Below are 18503 nucleotides of genomic sequence, written 5' to 3'. Positions count from 1 at the left end.
AGATCTGGAAATTATGACACTTTCCTGAACAAGGAGACACACTGCCCCAGGAAAACACTACTTAAATCCCTGCCTTTACCACAGTGCTTTTCAGACCATGTTCCTCAGAGCTCTCAGTTCTCAGGGCCTCAGGGGCGTGCGCGCGCGTGTGCGTGTGTGTGGCTAAGTTGGGCATAAGGCTTTCCCTTCAACCAGAAGAGCTCTACTTTTTTCTATTTTGAGATTCTGCATTTAAAAAGCGAACTGATAAAAAGGATTTTGCTGCTTTGAAAAAAAAGGTTTGAAAGGTACAGGCTTACAAAATAAAATTCAGACGCCTCAGCATAGCCTTTACAGACCTACTGGTTGACCATTCCAGGCTCAGAGCCCATAATTCTGCCTCCTGAACTTGGGCTGTGGCCAGTGTGAGCTACTTGCACACAAACACACCTCAAAGCCTGTGCTTCTGCCATTCCCACTGCCTGGAATCACCCCATCCTCACCCTGTCGTCTGTGGACACCTCCACTTCCCCATGCCCAGCCCACTCATTTTTCAAGATCCAGCTGAAATGTCAGGCTCTCTGAAACTTCGCCCCCAGGAGTTTGCACACACCGCTGGTGAAGCACCTCACACACTGTGTTGTGCTATCTGTTTGGGGTCTGCCCCCACCCCCCACCCCGGCCACCGCCATGCTGAACTGGTTTCTGTGTCCTCAGCTCCTAGCCTATAGGGGTGTCCTCGGTGAATGTGTACTTTCTTGAAATTGAACTTGATCGGGCCAGAACTTAGAAACCAAAAGTTACTCAACGTTAATTCATGTTGTAAAATGCCCAAAGATGTATTAATCGGCTTGATGCTGTGGGGTTTTTTTGTTTGTTTGTTTTATGATTTCCAGTATCTTCATCAAATTAATTCAGTGAGTTAATGTAAAAAGTTCATCTTCGAGACCATCAGCAGACCACGGAATTAATCTATAGGGCTGCTGCTGCTGCTTTTTTAAAAGGATTAATAGTAACCCTTTTTATCTTTTGTGTCTGTTGAACCTTAGAAAAAAGTTATTTTAACAGCACTAAAGAAATGAAAGTCACTATATTTCATAAGTTTAGCCTGTGATTTTTATCAGCGTAGTGATGTATGTTTGTAGCTGAGTTTACATCAAAAATTATTCTTGGGACCTTCTTGAATGAATTATGGCAAAGAGAGAGAGTCTAGAAGTAGATAAGGTTTTTGATTTCTGCAATATATTTCCTTTTTCATGTTTTTATCTCTCGTAACACAAGTGTCTTGCCAAAGACTGGAACGTGTGACCAACTGGAATAATTTAGTTGTGAAAACAGAGCAGACGTGTTATTAAACATCCTTCTTTACAAAAAGGCATTAAGTGTTGGGAGGATAATGAAGTTGTTCCCATTTCTTACTTGAGACGTGTTTGTCAGAATTTTGAACAAAAAAGAAATGGTATTTAAAACCTTCGAATATGGCCAGTTTGCAGTGTTTATTGAGAAAGCCACTGTCAAACCATTAATTTGGTCGTCATAAGGAACACAACTCAAGTTTAATTGATGCCATATCCAAAAAAGTATGTGAATAGCTGAGTTGGCAAAGAGACTGAGCATTAGAGCACGTGCAGTGAAACACATAATTACGTATATTGTAGAATCAGAAAGACCCAGACTCTGAAGCCATACTCCATAGATAGCAGTTTGTGGCTCTTTCCTTCCCTTAACTCCCTCTTAGGCCGTGTTCTCAGACAGAAGATTTATTGCTCTGTCCCTGTGAATGTTTAAGAACCTGGAACTTAATGACTAAATAGACACATGCCTTTAAAAAAAAAAAAGCCAAACATATAAATATGGACTCTTACAAGAGTTAGTTGAGAAAATCTGGTTATCGAAAGCCCTGAGAAATTAAGAATAAATTATGCCTTTTTAGATCTTTTTTAAAGGCGTATGCTGTCATTATTATTCAAATCAGTGATTTCTCAGTCTGGTTTTGCCATGCCTTAGGATATCTTTTGCTCTTTTGAAGGATGTCACAAACCTCTAAAAGATGGATAAATTTTAATTTACTTTAAACAAAGATGTGTATAGCACATACGAGAGGAAAATGTTTCCATACCAGAAACTACCATGGTTAAATTGTCAGAGAGAAATAATTCTCCATCGTTGCACAGGTCTAGACATAGGCTTTGAATGCACTAGGCTCTCTTTTTAATGACTAGCCTCGAATTCCAACACTAAAACAAAAGCAAGGGACCTTTCTATGAAACTAGCACCCAGCAGAGACTCTCAGCTAGATTTAAATAAAGTACCAGACTCACCCATGCCAGGTCTAGTTTTATCTTAAGAAGGTTGTGCAGGTTTAGTCTTTAAAGGAAGCAGCCTATCATTAAGAAATCAGATTTAAACCTTAATAAAGTAGCTGTCGTCTTTATAGCTGAAAAGAGCTCTGTATCTCAATTAAGTATAGATAATATAAAATCTTAAGGAAGCAACATAATAGAGATAACCTAATTACACTCTCTTGCAATAGTATAATTTAAAGGAAATCTGATTCTGTTGATGCTGGTTATGTTGGTGGGGGATTGTTTGTTTGGTTTTTTGTTTCTCCCAAAACAGTGTTTGGATGCAGGGTAGGAACCCTGGGACTGTGAGTACACCACAGCCACAGGAGGTCGTTAAGTCGACCTCGTGAACAGAACCTGCTGGATATTTGCAATGAGTTTCCCCGTGAAGGTTGTGAGTTAAATGAGCTGGGCTTATTGGTGACCTCCCGCCTAAATGGATCTTTCTTTTCATAAGTACTTGACAAGATCTGCAAAGTAGTGTATTTAATTTACTAATTAAATTAAAGCTCCTGAATAATGATTTGTCCACATTGATTTAGCTTAAATAGAAAAGATCAGCATTGTTGTGATCTTCGGGAACCTTAATGGCCAAGCCAGTTAGACACAAAGGCCTCTTGTGTGTTACAGGTCAGAAGCACATAGGTGAGCCAGTGCGGTGATTGAACTGCCTGCACTGCACCCTGCAGTTGCAAATTCCCTTTGCCTGCTTGGTCCATTGTTGCACTGGGGCTTAAGAGAATGTTAACGCGGTAATAGGCACAGGGCCTTCCCCATTACACGTCTCGCTATCGAGCGGTTCTGCATGACTAGTTAAAGAAGATGGCAAGAAGATTAATGAAAGCAAGGCTAATACAGAAGGGGGTACTTTTGCAAGACTTCTACCGAGGAGATATTAGAGCTGAACCAGAGCTTGGCTTTTTCTTTATCCTGTGACCTTTGAACCTGCCTTACTGTTGAGAGCTGCCAGAGAAGTCGACATTTTGATTGATGTTGGTACACGAGTCAGTCTTTCCCATTGAATTCCACATCTGCACGAAAATAGCTTTTCCAGCAGAATTCATACTGGCTAGAACTGATAGCCAAATTGATGGCTGAAATGCTTTTATGTAGTTTTCATTTAAACCTAAAGATATTTGATGGTTTAATTCAGTATCCAGTTTTCATAGATTATGAGCATTCATTTGTATGTCCTTAATGGGTTCATCAACTCATAGCAGAAAAACCAGTATTAAAACTGTTCAGAGGTTTGCAAACAACTCCAAGGAGGCTTTATGGGGGAGTAAAAGCAGTCATCAAACAAACCCTTTACCGTCTTTAAAAAAGAAAAATCAGGCTGAGGGCCCAGGCAAACTGACTTTGAGGTTTTTGTAAATAGAGCAAAGCATCTGTGTTTGGAAAGCTATATAGATGGGGAAGTCTGAAATCTCCCTTTGCACCCCACCTGAGCCCCAGAGCAAAGGTTCTCTTGATGTACCCAAATGCTGGGTTCCCCGACTTTGACCTTGGGACACTAGCATTCCATCTGAAAGGGATTGCTGTGGGCTGCTTGTAGCCCTGTGCAGACACGAACCTCTTCATGTGTTCTCACTAATTCTGTTACCTTGCCTGTGGAGCTGCAGGTCTCTCGTGTGTGTGTGTGTGTGTGTGTGTGTGTGTGTTTGTGTGTGTGTGTGTGTGTCTGTCTGTCTGTCTGTCTGTCTGTCTGTCTGAATGTGCCTGTGTGTGCACCTCTACCCCCTCTCCCAACAAAGGGTGGCAGAAAGACTCAGGTTTTGTTACTAAAATTGACTTGGGTACACCCCGGCCCATTCATTGAATCTCCTGACCAGCCAATTGCTTGTCTCCCTATTTGACAAGGGTGGTTCTAGCAGAGAAGACACACACTCACGCTCATACTGATGTGACAGGTATTCCAGGTCTTAAAGGAGGAGGTACCCAGGAATTTTGCCATGTTCTTTAAATGCTCGTAAGAAAATGTGAAAGGCAAATGAGGGTGACGTTAGCTACCACCAGATGAAAGAGCTACACCCAAGGGGAGTGGGCGCGTGTCCACGGCCATGTCGCTGTGCCATAAGCCCCGGACAGTAAGGCACATGCATCTATACTCACACGGACCTGTAGTCCAGAAGGGCGATAGCCCATCCTCAGCTTCTGTCGATTTCCAGGAGGTCCAGGCACTTCTCACATTCAGTGGGCAAGCTGTGTTGTGTTTTTGTTCTCTGACAAGAACTTATTTCATAAGTTCCAGATCAAATACGGTAAGTACTGCTCGATTACAGAACACAACGGACTCTAACATATTAAATGCCCCAGTTATTGAATTGCCTTTTCATAAGAGTACTCTGGAGCACAATCAGGAGCAGGCAGTGCCTCATCCTTTTAACAGATATGTTTCCTAGCCCTATTAAAAGGGGTCTTCATCTATCCTGTCAAAGGGAGTCTGCTGGGGTTTTTTAGTTTAATTACACTATCCAATTAAAACTCCTTGCTGCATTTGGCGCGCCTCTCCTTGGGCCTGAGTGGATATGACATTTACAAGGCTCGCCTTTCAAGCAGACAATAGTGTGATTGATGAGGTGCACGTTCAGTGAAGGAGGCGAGTGCCTGTGGAAGTGCTGCTTAGTGCATTTTGATTTATTTATCATCTCCTTCCAAAACAAGGGAGCTGCCGGGAGATGGGTTTAGGCAAGCAGGGGACCACCTCAATTTTTCCAAGTGTATGGGAGGGAAAGACCTGGACTGTGCCACAGAATAAAGGAGGGCCAGCTTGCATCATCTAACACCAGGCTGCATTCTTAAGTTTTCTCACTCAGTTTGCTTTCCAGTAACCTCGCGCCGCAGTCTGCTGTTAAATGGACCATCTCCGTGTTTCAGGGAACATTTCTCTGGGGATGGATCACATTGGCCAGACCCCTGAGATCTTAGCCTGTGGAAGCCAACCCACCACGTGTCCCATTGACTGACCCTGGTCATTAACTGACACCTGACATTTGCACTAGACGTGCCTTTTTATGCTTCCAGCTACATCCTCCAGAAACCCAGCAGCTAGCTTCTGTCCAGGGGCTACCGTCAGGGCCCAGTGAATGACTAAGTCTGCCTGGGCATGTTGAGCATGTAACAGTCGCTTCTGGACTTTGGAATCAGCCAAGAGCAAGCGAAGCTCTTCAACAAAGAGGTATGGAGGCACAGTGGAGAACTTCTCCAGGTTACAGTGAAGGGGCAAAGCCAGCATCTCGTTCATAACCTACTATTGCTATTTACCCTCAGCATGTGATAGATGAGACCAGTGTTCTTGTCTCTGTTCCTGGAAAAGAGGTGGTTCAGTACAGTGTGTGGGCTCTGGAAGGGTCAACCCTCTCTGAATTCAGGAGGCAGGAGACTCTTCTCTGAGCCCCAGACAGATGATAAAAACAACTCACCTCCTATATTCATTATCAGGTACTACGGTTGCTCATAGGAGCTGCTGGGGGCATGTTTGCTAACTGCATAAATACAAATACGTAAGAATGTCTGTGCTTGTGATCAGAATCGACTAGGGGGTTTTCTTACATTCTCAATAAGCTGCTTCATTTTTCTGAAGAATTTATTCATAAACAAGAAAGAATTTACTTGTGTTGATTGGAATATTGATATTTGTTAGAATAGAAAACATTTTGGCGTTATCAACCTTTTTTCCTCCTGGGAGAAGCATTCCCTTTGCTATTAAGTTTTCCCTACATTGTTGACGTAGGCCTATGGATCTGTAATAACGAAACAGTTACCTAGATATAATGGGAAATTTGCGTTTTCCTGGATTTTGATTACCATTTCCTCCAATTCCTACTTTCTTGATTTTAACATCAGAAGAGCTCCTAATTGAGAAGAGGGTAAGGGCAGGAACTGTTCCCTACTGAAGAACTCCGTGTGAAAGATTTCTCAGATGGATAAATGATGGGGGAAATCTGTTTCCCTTGCCTCCTGCCAAGCTCCAAATTGTGTTTTCATAATAAATAAATGGAGTGCTTAGATTTTAAGTTATTCTTATAGACATGGAAAAAGGAAGCCATTCTTTTCATTAAAATCAAAATGTGTATTGCGTACAAGACTCCCATTGGCAACTTCCAGGACAGGGTAACTGCTAACAGATTAGGCCTTCTATCATAAATGACTGGAAAATTGCACAAAATGTACGAAACTGTTTTTAGACACTGGAAAACAGGCAGTACAAGACTATGAGCCCTGAGAGAAGGGAAACAAATGAAGTGAGACCTACTATCACTTCAGCTTTCTTCCAGGGTTTCCTAAGGAGAGTAAAGCAGTGTCAGTGAGCTGGGAGACAGATGTCAGAGTGGGGGAGGCTGAAGCAACTGAAATTTGCAAAATAAAGTATGGAGAGCAGGGAGCTACACTGAGAAAGAGCCCTAGAAAGAGGCCCTGGAATCTTTTGCTGTATATTAAGCTGTGCCATACCTACAGTGAGACCTCACCAGGCTGGTCAAAGAACAACTATACAGCTGCTGTACAGCTGAGTTCTGGCCAAAGGGGAGCGTCCAGGGCATTTAGTAGTTGACTCCAGAAGGGCCACATCTTACGAGTAAGCTAAACTAGCCCTATACTAGAGACTGCTCTAATCTTTGTCTGATAAACCTATAAAAGGAGTCTTGATCAAACTGTGCCAGAAGTAAATTAACTGCCTGTCAGAACAAAGCCCAGTATTTTTTTAAACATTTATTTTTTTTAATTTTATTGGGGAATATTGGGGAACAGTGTGTTTCTCCAGGGCCCATCAGCTCCAAGTCGTCGTCCTTCAAGCTAGTTGTGGAGGGCGCAGCTCAGCTCCAAGTCCAGTTGCCATTTTCAATCTTAGTTGCAGGGGTCACAGCCCACCATCCCATGCGGGGATTGAACCAGCAACCTTGTTGTTGAGAGCTCGCGTTCTAACCAACTGAGCTATCCGGTCTCCCTTCCAGAAGCTCAGCGGCAGCTCGTTGTCTTTAATCTAGTTAGGGAGGGCGCAGCTCACTGGCCCATGTGGGAATCGAACCAGCAACCCCGTTGCTCAGAGCTCACACTGTAACCAACTGAGCCATCCAGCCGCCCCAGCCCAGTATTTTTTAAAGGTGACAACAAAATACACCCCATAGTGTAATGTTTATAGTGGCCAGCATTCAAAAGTTACTACACATGCAAAGAAGCAGGAAAATGTCTCCTATAACCAGGAGAAAAATCAATCAATAGAAACAGCCAGAAATGGCAGGGATGATAGAATTAGCAGATACGTACAGTAAGTCTTCAATGAAATGTCATCAGTAGGTTATTGAAACTGCAACTTTAAGCAAAAGGACATACAACAAAACTAGTTTCACCATAGGCTAATTGATATAAACAAGCATTAAGTTCCTACAGCATCTTTCTGGTCACAGAAATGTCACCAAACTTTCTAAATAAAGACCCAAAATACTTCTAATATTAAGCATTGAAGTAAATGTGAACTACACATATATTTAAGAAAGATTAATAATTATCAAGTAAGATAATTATTTTTCATCCCACTTATTCCAGTTCAAGGTCACAGGTGGCCGGAGCCTATCTTGGCAGCTCAAGGTGCAAGACCGAAACCAACCCTAGACAGGACACCATTCCATTGCAGGGCACACTCACCCCCACACTCAGACTGAGACAATTTAGACATGCCAATTAGCCTAACATGCACATCTTTCAGATGTTGGAGGAAAGCAGAGTACCTGGAGAAAACCCATGCAGGCATGGGGAGAATGTACAAACTCCACACAGTGGCCCTGCCTGGGAATCAGTTTTTTTTCTCATCAATGTTAATGAAACGATGTTGAACAAAATGGCATTATTCGATGACCTCCTATACTTCAAAATAACTATTATAAAATATGTTCAACAATTTAAAGGAAAACAAGAACTCAAAAAGAAGAAAAATGGAAACTATTATAAAGCAACCAAATGCAAGTTCTAGAGCTGGCTAATACAATACCTAAATCAAAAAATTCACTGATGGTAGCAGATTAGGAATATTAGTTTAAAAGGTCATGGTGATATCTATTGCCACATAACAAATTGTCCCAAAACTAGGTGGCTTAAAACAACAATAACATTCACTATCTCACAGTTTTGTGATCAGGAATTCAACACAGCTTGTTCACAAGACGAGCTGTCAGCCAGGGCCGCAGTCATCTCAAAGTTAAATCAGGGCAGAATCTGCTTCCAAGCTCACGGAGCAGTTGCTGGCAGTGTTCATTTCTTTGTGAACACCTTAGTCCTCTGTCACATGGGCCCTTCTATAGGGAAACTCATAAGGTGGCTTTATCAGTGTAACCAAGAGGAAGAGAGTAGTAGCAAGGAATAAGTCACAATCATTTGTAATCTAGTCTCAGAAGTGACATCCCAGCACTTTTGCTGTATTTTATTCATCAGAAGTAAGTCACTAGATCTAGCCCACAAACAAGATTACACAAGGGTGTGAAAAGCAAGAGGCGAGATCATTGGGAGTCACTTCAGAATCTGCCTGCACAATCAGTGAACTTGAAGACAGGACAATAGAAAGTATTCAGAAGCACTGAGAGGAAGAATGGATAAAAAGAACACAGGCTGTAGAATATCAGGTGTTCTAACATGTATGTAGTTGGAGTCTCAGGGATGGAGGAGAAAACTTTTCCAGATTTGATTAAAAATATCAATCCACTAATCTTGGAAGTCCAGTGAAGGCCAAATAGGATAAATGTAGAGAAAACCACATCAAGGCACATTATAATCAGATTGCTGAAAACCAGCGATAAAAAGAAAAATCCTAAAAGCAGCCAGAGAAACCAAGATAAGAATGATTGCTGACTTCTCATCAGAAATAATGCAATCCAGAAGACAATGGAGTGACATCTCTAAAGTGCTAAAAGAAAATCTGTCAACCTAGAATTCTATGTTCAGTGAAAACATTCTTCAGAAATGAAGGTGAAATAAAGGCATTTTCAGACATTCAAAAAATGAAAGAATTTGTTGCCATTAAACCTTTACTATAAGAAATGTTAAAGGCTGGAGGGGAAAAAAATACCAAAATACATCTACACAAAGAAAGAAAGAGCACTCAAAATGTCACCATTAGCAACCGTATGGAATGAACCAAGAAAAAGGAAATAAGAACACTTTAGCAGGGGTTGCCAAACTCTGGCCGATAGGCTCAATCCAGCCCCCCACACCTGTTTTTGTAAGGCCTGTGAGCTAAGAACGGTTTTTACAGGTGAATATTTGCAACTGATTTGATGATACGGAACACTAATTTTGAATTCCATTTAAGCGAAATGTCCCGCCTGCAAAAAAAAAATGCATTTGATTATTAACATTTTAAATTTTGTCAAAATAATGGAATTTTTCTTTCCATAGTTATATAAGTATCTACAAACCATCTTTTAGTTTTGCCTCTTGGCCTGCGAAATTTGTAATATTTACTGTCTGTCCCTTTACAGTTTGCTTGTCTTACTTAGCGAAAGGAGTACTTACTTAGCGAAAAGTTTGCTTGTCTTACTTAGCGAAGGGAGGTAAAAGATAAAGGGAACCTCCCTTGTGCCGAGCAGGGTCCCAAGTACTTTCTGTGCACTGCTTAATTCTTGCAACAACTCCGTGAGGTAGATTATTATTCCCATTTTATCAATGAGGAAACAGGCTCAAAGAAGTTACATAACTTACCCAAAGTTACATGTAAATGATAATAGAGCCACTGGCACTTAAACTTAAACTTATGTGCTTTTTTTTTTTTTTTTTTTGATGGGAGAATATTCTATCCCTGACTCAGAGTCAGTGAAGTCTTTCTTTTTTTTAACAAATTTTCAACCATCTTTGGTTATCTGGTTTCTCTTCCTAAAGGATATTAAATGCAGAAAATTAGAAGAGGGGAGAAAGAAGGACAACTTAATAAAGACAGTGGAAAGTGAAAACTGACAAGAGTTGACCAAAAATGAAACAAAAGAAAAACTATTAAAAAGCAATCTAAGAGCTCAGAAAGCACAGCAGTGTGGCAGTATGCAACTGTTGTGTGACAAGACATGGAGCATTTTGCAACCCTGAGGAAATTATGGTGTGCCATAAGCATTTCTACTGCATATGGGAGTAGAATACTTGCCTCAAGGAAAAAGCACTTGTCTAATCGTCTGAGTTGCAAGCTGAACTAGCCATTTACTTCATGGAACACCATTTCTATTGGAAAGAACTGACAAATTATGGTTATTCAAATTTTGAGTATTAGACATTTTCTCAAAAATGATCCTGTTAGTTCGAGGAAAACGAGTGACAGCATTTGATGCCAGTGATGAAATTCAAGCTTTCAGGTAACAATTAGAATTTTGGGAAACTTGTATCCAGCACTATGAGCTAGGCTTCTCATCGCCTGAAGACTTTTCTGATGAGATCATTGATGATGTTACAAAATCATGCAAGCATAAAAGATTCATTCAAAGTGCAAGACAGATCGATGGATTTTAATGTAACAGAATACAGCAAGTTTATTAATGTGGTTTTAGATTCCACATTACAACTAATCTTTAAGAAGCTACCATTTATCAAGTTTGGTATGGTATCAAAGAATATTTGTAAAGAAGAGTATTAAAATACCTGCCTTTTCCAAAAACTTATCTCTGTGAGGCTGACTTTTCTTCATATGCTTCCGTCAAAACAATATATCACAACAGATCAAATGCAGAAGCAGATAGGGTAATCTAGCTGTTTTCTGTTAAATCAAATATTAAAGAGATTTCAAAAATATATAATATCGCCACTCTTCTCATTAAATTTTGGGAAAATATAAAGGTTTTACCATTAAAAAATACATTGTCATGTTAACTTGCAATAGGTTTATTGTTATCTTAGTAAATTAATAAATGTTTTTAAAACTTCTAAGTTTTAATTTCTGATACAGTAAATATTGATATAATGTACATAAACAAAAGCTTTGTGGGCTCCTCAGTAATGCTTAAGAGTGTAAAAGGATTCTGAGACTAAAAAGTTTGAGAACTGCCGATGTAGAGACTCAGTCATCTTAAGAAGCTTGGACTTTATTCTGAGGACAATAGGAGTTTTACGTAGGGGAGTAACATGGCCAGATGTGTTTATAAAAGAATATTCCTGTGGGTAGATGTTTGGATCTGAAGAAGACATGATCAAAAGTAGGAAAACCACAGAGGAGACAATAGATGGTCAGGTTGGGGGTGAGGGCTGTGTGGTCACAGGATGGAAAGGGGTAAAAGACAAGTATGTGAAGACTGTGTAGGAGGCCAGATGCCTGGAGCTTGGCGTGGTGAGGAGTGAGGCCTCCAGCTGAGCTAAGAGCTTTGGGTTTTAGGGGAACTGTTGGTGTGATTTCTGTGGGCAGCCGTGCTCACTGGTTGGCTCTAAAACGAGAAAGGTCTGGGCCCTATATCTGCTTCTGTATCATCAACATACGAGTAATTAAAATCTAAGGGGCAAAACTGACAGGAGAAATGTAGAATTAGAAGAGATGAGGGTCAAGGATAGGCACTGGCGAAGACCATCATTTAGGGGACAAATGATGAACAAGGAGGTCACAAAGGAAATACAGGGAACAAATTGACTGGAGAAGTCTACTGAAGGAGCAGGTCACTGTGGCTCCGTAGGAACCCAGGGAAGAGAAGACTTCAGGGAAAAGTATCAGCTGCAGCTAAGAAGTGAATAAAAGCTGAGAAGTAGCTACTGGATCTCAGCATAAAGGTCGTAGTGACCTTAGCCAGGAGTGCTTCCAATAAGAGGAAGGAGGGAAATCACATTGCCATGGGGTTTTTATAATCAGATCCTTAATTATGTTTATAGGACGGAGCCAGGAAGGAGAGTTTGAAAGATGCAGGCAGAACTGGAACTGAGTCAGACTCAGCCCCTGCTCCAGAGATGGAAGCCCAGGGCCTCTGCCACTCAGGGGTTGGGGCTTGTGAAGAAGCACCAGACTTTAGTTGAATTACATTGATCTGAAGCTCTTGCAGCCCACTGGGAACTGCTGCTTACAGTGGAGACCAGACCTGGAGTGGGTTTTCAGCCCCGAGACCAGAGAATCCCAGCCCAGCCTTTCCCTCAGGGCCTACAGAAAGGTAGGGCTTCACGGAAAAGAATGTAAGAAATCCTGTAAGAGCTTTCCACCATCTTGCAGGCCAGGGGGACCAGAAAAGATCAGAACCCTGGAAACCTAGTTTTTAAAAGTATCCTGGCCTGATATAAAGGAATTGAGTGAGAGTCCAAATCCTCACAGATGTTCTTAATAGCCTTGTCTATAACGCAACGCTAGCAGTTTGCATTTAGTTCTGCAGCACTGTGAAAGCAAGTCTGCTCAAAGATGGCCCTATTACAAACAAAATCTTCAAAATAATGAGGATTTTATCTTCAAATTCCAGTTCCGTCACAATTGTAAGAATGATCACCACCACCCATTGAGACCCTGCCCTGTCCAAGCGTGATGTGAGACAGCCTCCTGGCCAATGCTGCCTCTGCCTGTGCAGCTGGGAAGACCCACCTCCCAGAGGGCCGTCCCTTGCCAGGGTGCTACTGCTAGGACACGGCGGAGCTGGGACTTCATCCTCACTCTGACTCCAGGCCCCGTGCTTTTCCCCTCTGCCTCCTAGCAGGCTTTTCTCATGGCCTAATTCCCAAATAGGATTTAACAATCCAAGCAAAATAATTTGAACTAATTGGAATATTAGACTTTGCATCTTTTAAATCATACTGATATTTAAGCTTTTCTCCACTGACATGTTTACAAAGACAGTTTGCCCCTGTGGCTCACCCCCTCCCCAAGAAAACTGCTGGTGTCCTTTGAATTTTCCAGAGTAAGTTGCCCAACTCTGATTCCCTCTAATAACCCAGGACAGATGCCCTGTAGGCTGTAGTCGAGGAGGTCATCCGGCCCCTCTTCCTCCCTTACCTGAGGGGAGCCTTGAGGTGCTTGAGGCCAATAAAGTGTTGGATAACAGACCTTTCTTATTCTGTGTTCTTAACTCTGTTCAGTCGATGTTGAAATGCAGGTGATTCCTTCTTCCCAGACACCTCTGGTGGAAATTTACCATGTAGCATAAATGATAGATTCTTTTCCAGCAAGAGGTCAATTAAAATATTACATTTTAATAGATAGGTTTTGGACTGGGTGAAACTATGCAAGTGTGAATTCTGCTTAACTGTAGTTTTGTTGTAAAAGAATCCCCAAGTACTACCAATGTTCCTTTCTGTATAGTTCTCAAGTCAATCCCTTTCTCAGTATCTTTTTTGCCCCTGTTCAGCTCAAAACCGAATACTGTCTATCTAAGTGACTATGGCCCTGGTCTTCCTGCCTCCAGGCCCTGGGGAATCAGAGCGAACACCCAAAAGCCCAATTTGACCACTTACTTCACTGCCCAGCTTACAACCCACCAGTGGCTCCCTGAGCTGGTGAATCTGGCATTCCCAGCCCTTTGGTCCTGCCCTGTGTCACATCCTGGCCACCCACTGTCCATGACCTGCCTGCTCAGCAATCCCCTGGAGCTGCCTCTCCCCCCCTCTGCATTTGTCTACTCTGCGCTGACCCTGCTGCATCCTTCTCCACGCCCTACCTTTACCCAGCAGATGACCCTTCCCGCACCAGGCTAGCCACCTCTGCCTGGGTCTCCATAGCAGCTCCCTGCCACTAGCCTGTGACCCTGGCAGCACCTGAACTGAGCAAAACTGCCCTTACGGCCACCAAGCAAAACCGGTTCCCTGGAGTAAGTGACCCTGTGTCTCACAACTCCGGCGTGGGGGAAGACATGGCTGCTGCTGTCAACCTGCTCTTACGCACTAGAGCTCTCCCTCGAAATTCCTCCCACAGAGCAAGAGGGGCTGTCTGCTGTGGCTGTCCCAGCACTTTCTCCTGATTATTAACGGCCGTGGCTCTGTAACAGTCACAAAAGGGCTGCTTTGTTCAAATAGAAGTACTCCAGGTAACGTCCTCTGTGTTCTCACATTGTCAGTGATGTGGATGCTTTCACTGGAAAGGACAAACAGGTCAGGCTTCAGAGGGACAGTGAGGGGTGGAACTCTTCATTCCTATCCACTTCCTCGGCAGCTCTGGAATGAGTGCTGGGGACAGGCAAGGGACCTACGCAGCCCCTTGCACAGCAAAATACAGAAGGGGGTGTGGTCGTGGTCACCTGGCCCACATGCAGCCTTTCAGGAGACTAGGGATGATTTCTCTGTTTTTCATGTGACTCGTGCAGATGGACCGCAGGCCTCCCCTCTGAGCCCACAGTTGACACACTCCAAGGAGAGTGTCGAGGCTTCCTTCCAGAGGCTCTCAGGCCCCCGCAAACGGCATAGCCCATATGCTGTGTACAGATTTGGCTCTACCTAAAGCATGCAGGAAAGGTTTCTAATGGTGTCTCGGTTGTTCAGGCGAAACATGCTCTAGCATCTTGAGGTTTTGTTTTGTCAGTGACGAGCGGGAGCAGGTGGTGTAGACAGTCCATGAGATCACTTATCAAAGTGGTCAGTGAACCCCGAAGCTTCAGGTCTCCGAGCCTCCCTAAGACCTTCTGGTCCCTTTTAGCCCCGGGCCCTGGAGTCTGTGTCTGTCATGGCCAGGTGTCAGCCCTGAGGCCTCCTGGAGGGGGTGTCTCTGTTTGTCCTTCACAGCACCGTGACCTTCATAGATGGCTCTGCTTGCTCACAGCATGGCCGACAATATATCCACATTGTTCTTCCACACAGTATGTCACCAGGACTCTGTTCTAAGATGGATCCTGGGAAAATGAAGGAACACACACACGGACATACGTACACATACATCTGTTGGTGCGAGATGCACTTTCTTATCAGAAACAAGTAATTGATACATTAATGAATGATTAGCTGCCAGCTAAGAATTCTGACATTTTAGTACCACAATTTAGAATCCGGCTAAATTTGTCAAATGACTGAAAGTGAAGCTTTTTTCAGAAATTATTAGCTAATTTTTTCAATATAGAATTTATAGTCACAATTACTATATCATAATGATATTTCCAGGATAAAATACCAGCAGCTCAACTTTCCTGGCCACAAATGTACAACATATATCAGTTTATTTTTGGAGATCTGAAGAATTAGCTCCTGTAAATAAAGTCCCCAAGAAGATTTCTCCGGGAAAGAGGTGAACTTACAGTAATATGGGTGATATATTGTTAATTAATAACTATGACCAGCCACTGCTTCAATTAAAAGGACAACGGATGAGAAGGCCTATTAGAAAGGACATGTTGAATTTTAATCTTATAAGCACCGAGGTCTGCAGAACAGACGAAGCAAGGGTGGTTCCGAAGCTGTGTGCAGGAGACCTGGATGTTAGGGATGTCACCAGCTCGTCCTTTGGGAACATTTGCTGGGCACTGACTGTGTGCCTCTCAGAAGCAGTGCTCTTTCAGTTGCCAGTAACGGAAACCAACTTGAAACTAGATTAAGGAGGAAAAGGGCTTACTCCTTAAGGATAGGGGCCACAGGGGTCTCCCAGCACCCAGAGACGGCATGTCTGATGGGACAGGGACAGCTTCACATTGGACTGCAACAGGCTGGCACATTGGACATCTGTTTAGAGGAGGGAATCTAATGGGCAGGTAAGGCCCAAGGACAGGTACAGGGAATTCAGTCATGGCTGCAGGTGACATGAGATCACACAAGGAGGGTCCCTAGAAGTGTAGACTTGCCCAAGGAGATGCCCACTGAGATGAGTCATCTAGGATCGGCAGGTCTTTTCCACACAGGTCGGTGAGAGAGGACATCCCAGGCCTGAGTGGGTGGAGTGTCAGTGCCGTGGGCCGACCATGTGGCACGAGAGGGCAGTGAGTGCGATGAAGCTAGACCAGGAAGCAGTCTCAGAAATAGCAAGCTTACTCTAAATGGTGGCAGGAAATGGGTGTGAAAGAATTTAGATCTAGGAGAGTTTTGTGTGTTCAGAGGATCTGACCCCCTGAGGTCAGTCTGCTTTGTGAAGTTCCAGCTTTCCACAGTAGTCTTTAGGGCACCCCCCACCTCCCCTTTCATCCATCCTTCCGGGATAGAAATGACCGGGGGACTTGGGAGCAGCTTCCACGCGGGGTCACAAGCCCAGGACACCCCCTCCAGCAGGAGCCCGCGCCGTGGAAATTCTCGTAATAGCGTCACTGTCGGCCTTTCTCCTTCCTGTTGCTCATTTGTTTGACTTTAAGAACAGTTATTTTCAGAGTAATAATTTGGAGTTAATTGGCCTTCTACTTAAAAAATACCACCTTTTCCATGTAATTATTGTGTAGAAGCGTTCTGTAAAGCCTTCCAAATGTACCATTGCCCTGAGCACACTCCAGAGTGGAATGGGATGTCACTAGCCATTTGGTGTTTTTTCTTTTTTCTTTTCTACTGTCCATTTTCTCCCTGGCGTGTGATGAGAGAAATGAACCAACCATACCAGTAAAGAGCTCCTTGCCACACAGCCTCCACTTGGCTCTCACTTGAATTGGAAGGATAAAAGGAGAATAAACAGGCCCTCCCCATAAGTAATCCGCCAGAATCCCCTCAGCACTGCCTTTTCTTCTCTCTCCAGGTCACGCAATATTTAAGCTCACGTATCTAAGCAATCACGACTATAAACACCTCTACTTTGAATCTGACGCTGCTACCGTCAATGAAATCGTGCTCAAGGTGAGTGTTCCTTCTCGGCCCAGGCGTGGGCAGGGCTGGTCTCTGCTCGGCTGGTTCTCGTGCCTGGCAGCAGCCCCTCCTCCTCCCAGCTAGACAAGGCTCTCGCACCCAATTTTGCAGAGAAGGAACGCAGCTGGTGAGCCCCCAGAGCCATACCACCGGGCATCTGCTCTACACCCGCTTCAGCTTCCTCCCAGCCCCCCAGAAATCCTGATTCTTCATGTATTTATTTTTCCTTTGTATGCACCATTTCTTTCCTTCCATCTATTGTCAGGCGCCCCTTGAGGCTCCGGGAACAGACTCTGAGGAAATTACTGTTACTGTTTGAAGACACCTTCGTGTACTCAAGATAATTTTAGCAACCCATTCTTAACACACCCAGCTTTATGCTAGAATTGTATGTTAGCATTTCTCAACGATGTTCAGAGCACTTTCGTGTGCCAGGCCAGTACGTGAGCTACTGCAGTGACAGACCCAGTCCCTGCCCTCAGAGAGCTTTTCCTGTGTCAGACGAGACAGACATAAGCATTAAAATCACAAGCAGCCTGTGAAGGGTCAGAGGCAGGAGCTGGGCTCAATATGGCTGGGAAGCCGCACCAGGCCTGTGTGGCTGGAGCAGAGTGAGGTTGGAGGGGCCGGGCCCCACGGAACCTGGTAAAGCGGAGCTGGGCTGAGGAAAGCTCCCCCGGAGTCTTACTGGTTTAGGGGGCCCGGGGTAGGCCCGACACTGTGCCTTTCAGGGTGCTTCCAGGCGGTACCCTGGAAGCACCACACGCTCAGTAGCCCTGGATTGGTGGTTCTCAGAGTCCAAACTGAGATCCTTTCTTGAAACCGAGTCTTATGTAGATTGATCAGATAGAGAAAACAGAGCTGCTTTGGCAGAGCAGGGCTTAGAGTCAGAGGGGGCTCTGAGTTGTGTGATGCTGGCTCGTCACCTAACCTCTCAGGGCCTCAGTTTCTCTGCGTCTAAAATGGGGTCATGGCAGCTACACTGCCCCACCCCACCCCACCCCACAGCTGCTAGAACACAAAGCAAAGGAGACATGATAAACCTGCTTAGATGGTTATTCATCCTCGTTAGGAGTGGAAGTCATCAGGTAAGAATCATAAAAGCAGCGCCGACACACTGAGGGTGCACAGTGCAGGGCCTGGGCTGAACACTTTGCATACCTGGCTTCACTGAGTCTTCACAGCTCTGTGATATAAAAAATTGTTCCCATTTCCTAGAGGAAAACTGAGGCTCCAGAAAAAAAAGTCAGCCAAGACCATGATTGGCAGAACTAGAACTTGACCTCAGGTTTAGCAGGTTTTAGAACTGTACTCCTAACCACCCCCAAGAGGTGTGTCGTCTTCAGGAGTTGAATGAGAGATGTCCACAAAACGGGATTGTTTTACAGAAAAGTTCTGAGGCAAAGTCCTCATGGCTACAAAAGATGTTAGAAGTACGGTAGTACATGAGTATAAAAAGGCTGAGGCTGCTGGGAGGACCATCTGGAGCCGAGACAGATGAGCATGGTCATTTGG

The 18503-nt window shown here is 43.8% G+C and overlaps 1 protein-coding gene across 11 annotated transcripts in view; it reads left to right on the top strand.

The window, feature by feature from the left end:
• Nucleotides 1-18503, top strand: part of MAPKAP1 (MAPK associated protein 1) — a 217820-nt gene that overhangs the window by 193118 nt on the left and 6199 nt on the right. For all 11 annotated transcript variants that reach the window (XM_081066335.1, XM_081066328.1, XM_081066331.1 and 8 more), the window contains one exon: nucleotides 16882-16979. In XM_081066335.1, the coding sequence (XP_080922461.1) occupies nucleotides 16882-16979 (98 nt within the window). The remainder of the gene's footprint in view (nucleotides 1-16881; nucleotides 16980-18503) is intronic.

The sequence above is a fragment of the Rhinolophus hipposideros genome (genome assembly GCF_964194185.1).
Source record: "Rhinolophus hipposideros genome assembly, chromosome: 11".
Taxonomy (NCBI): Eukaryota; Metazoa; Chordata; class Mammalia; order Chiroptera; family Rhinolophidae; genus Rhinolophus; species Rhinolophus hipposideros.
Note: the sequence above shows the minus strand (reverse complement) of the source record. Positions and strands in the feature narration are given on the sequence as shown.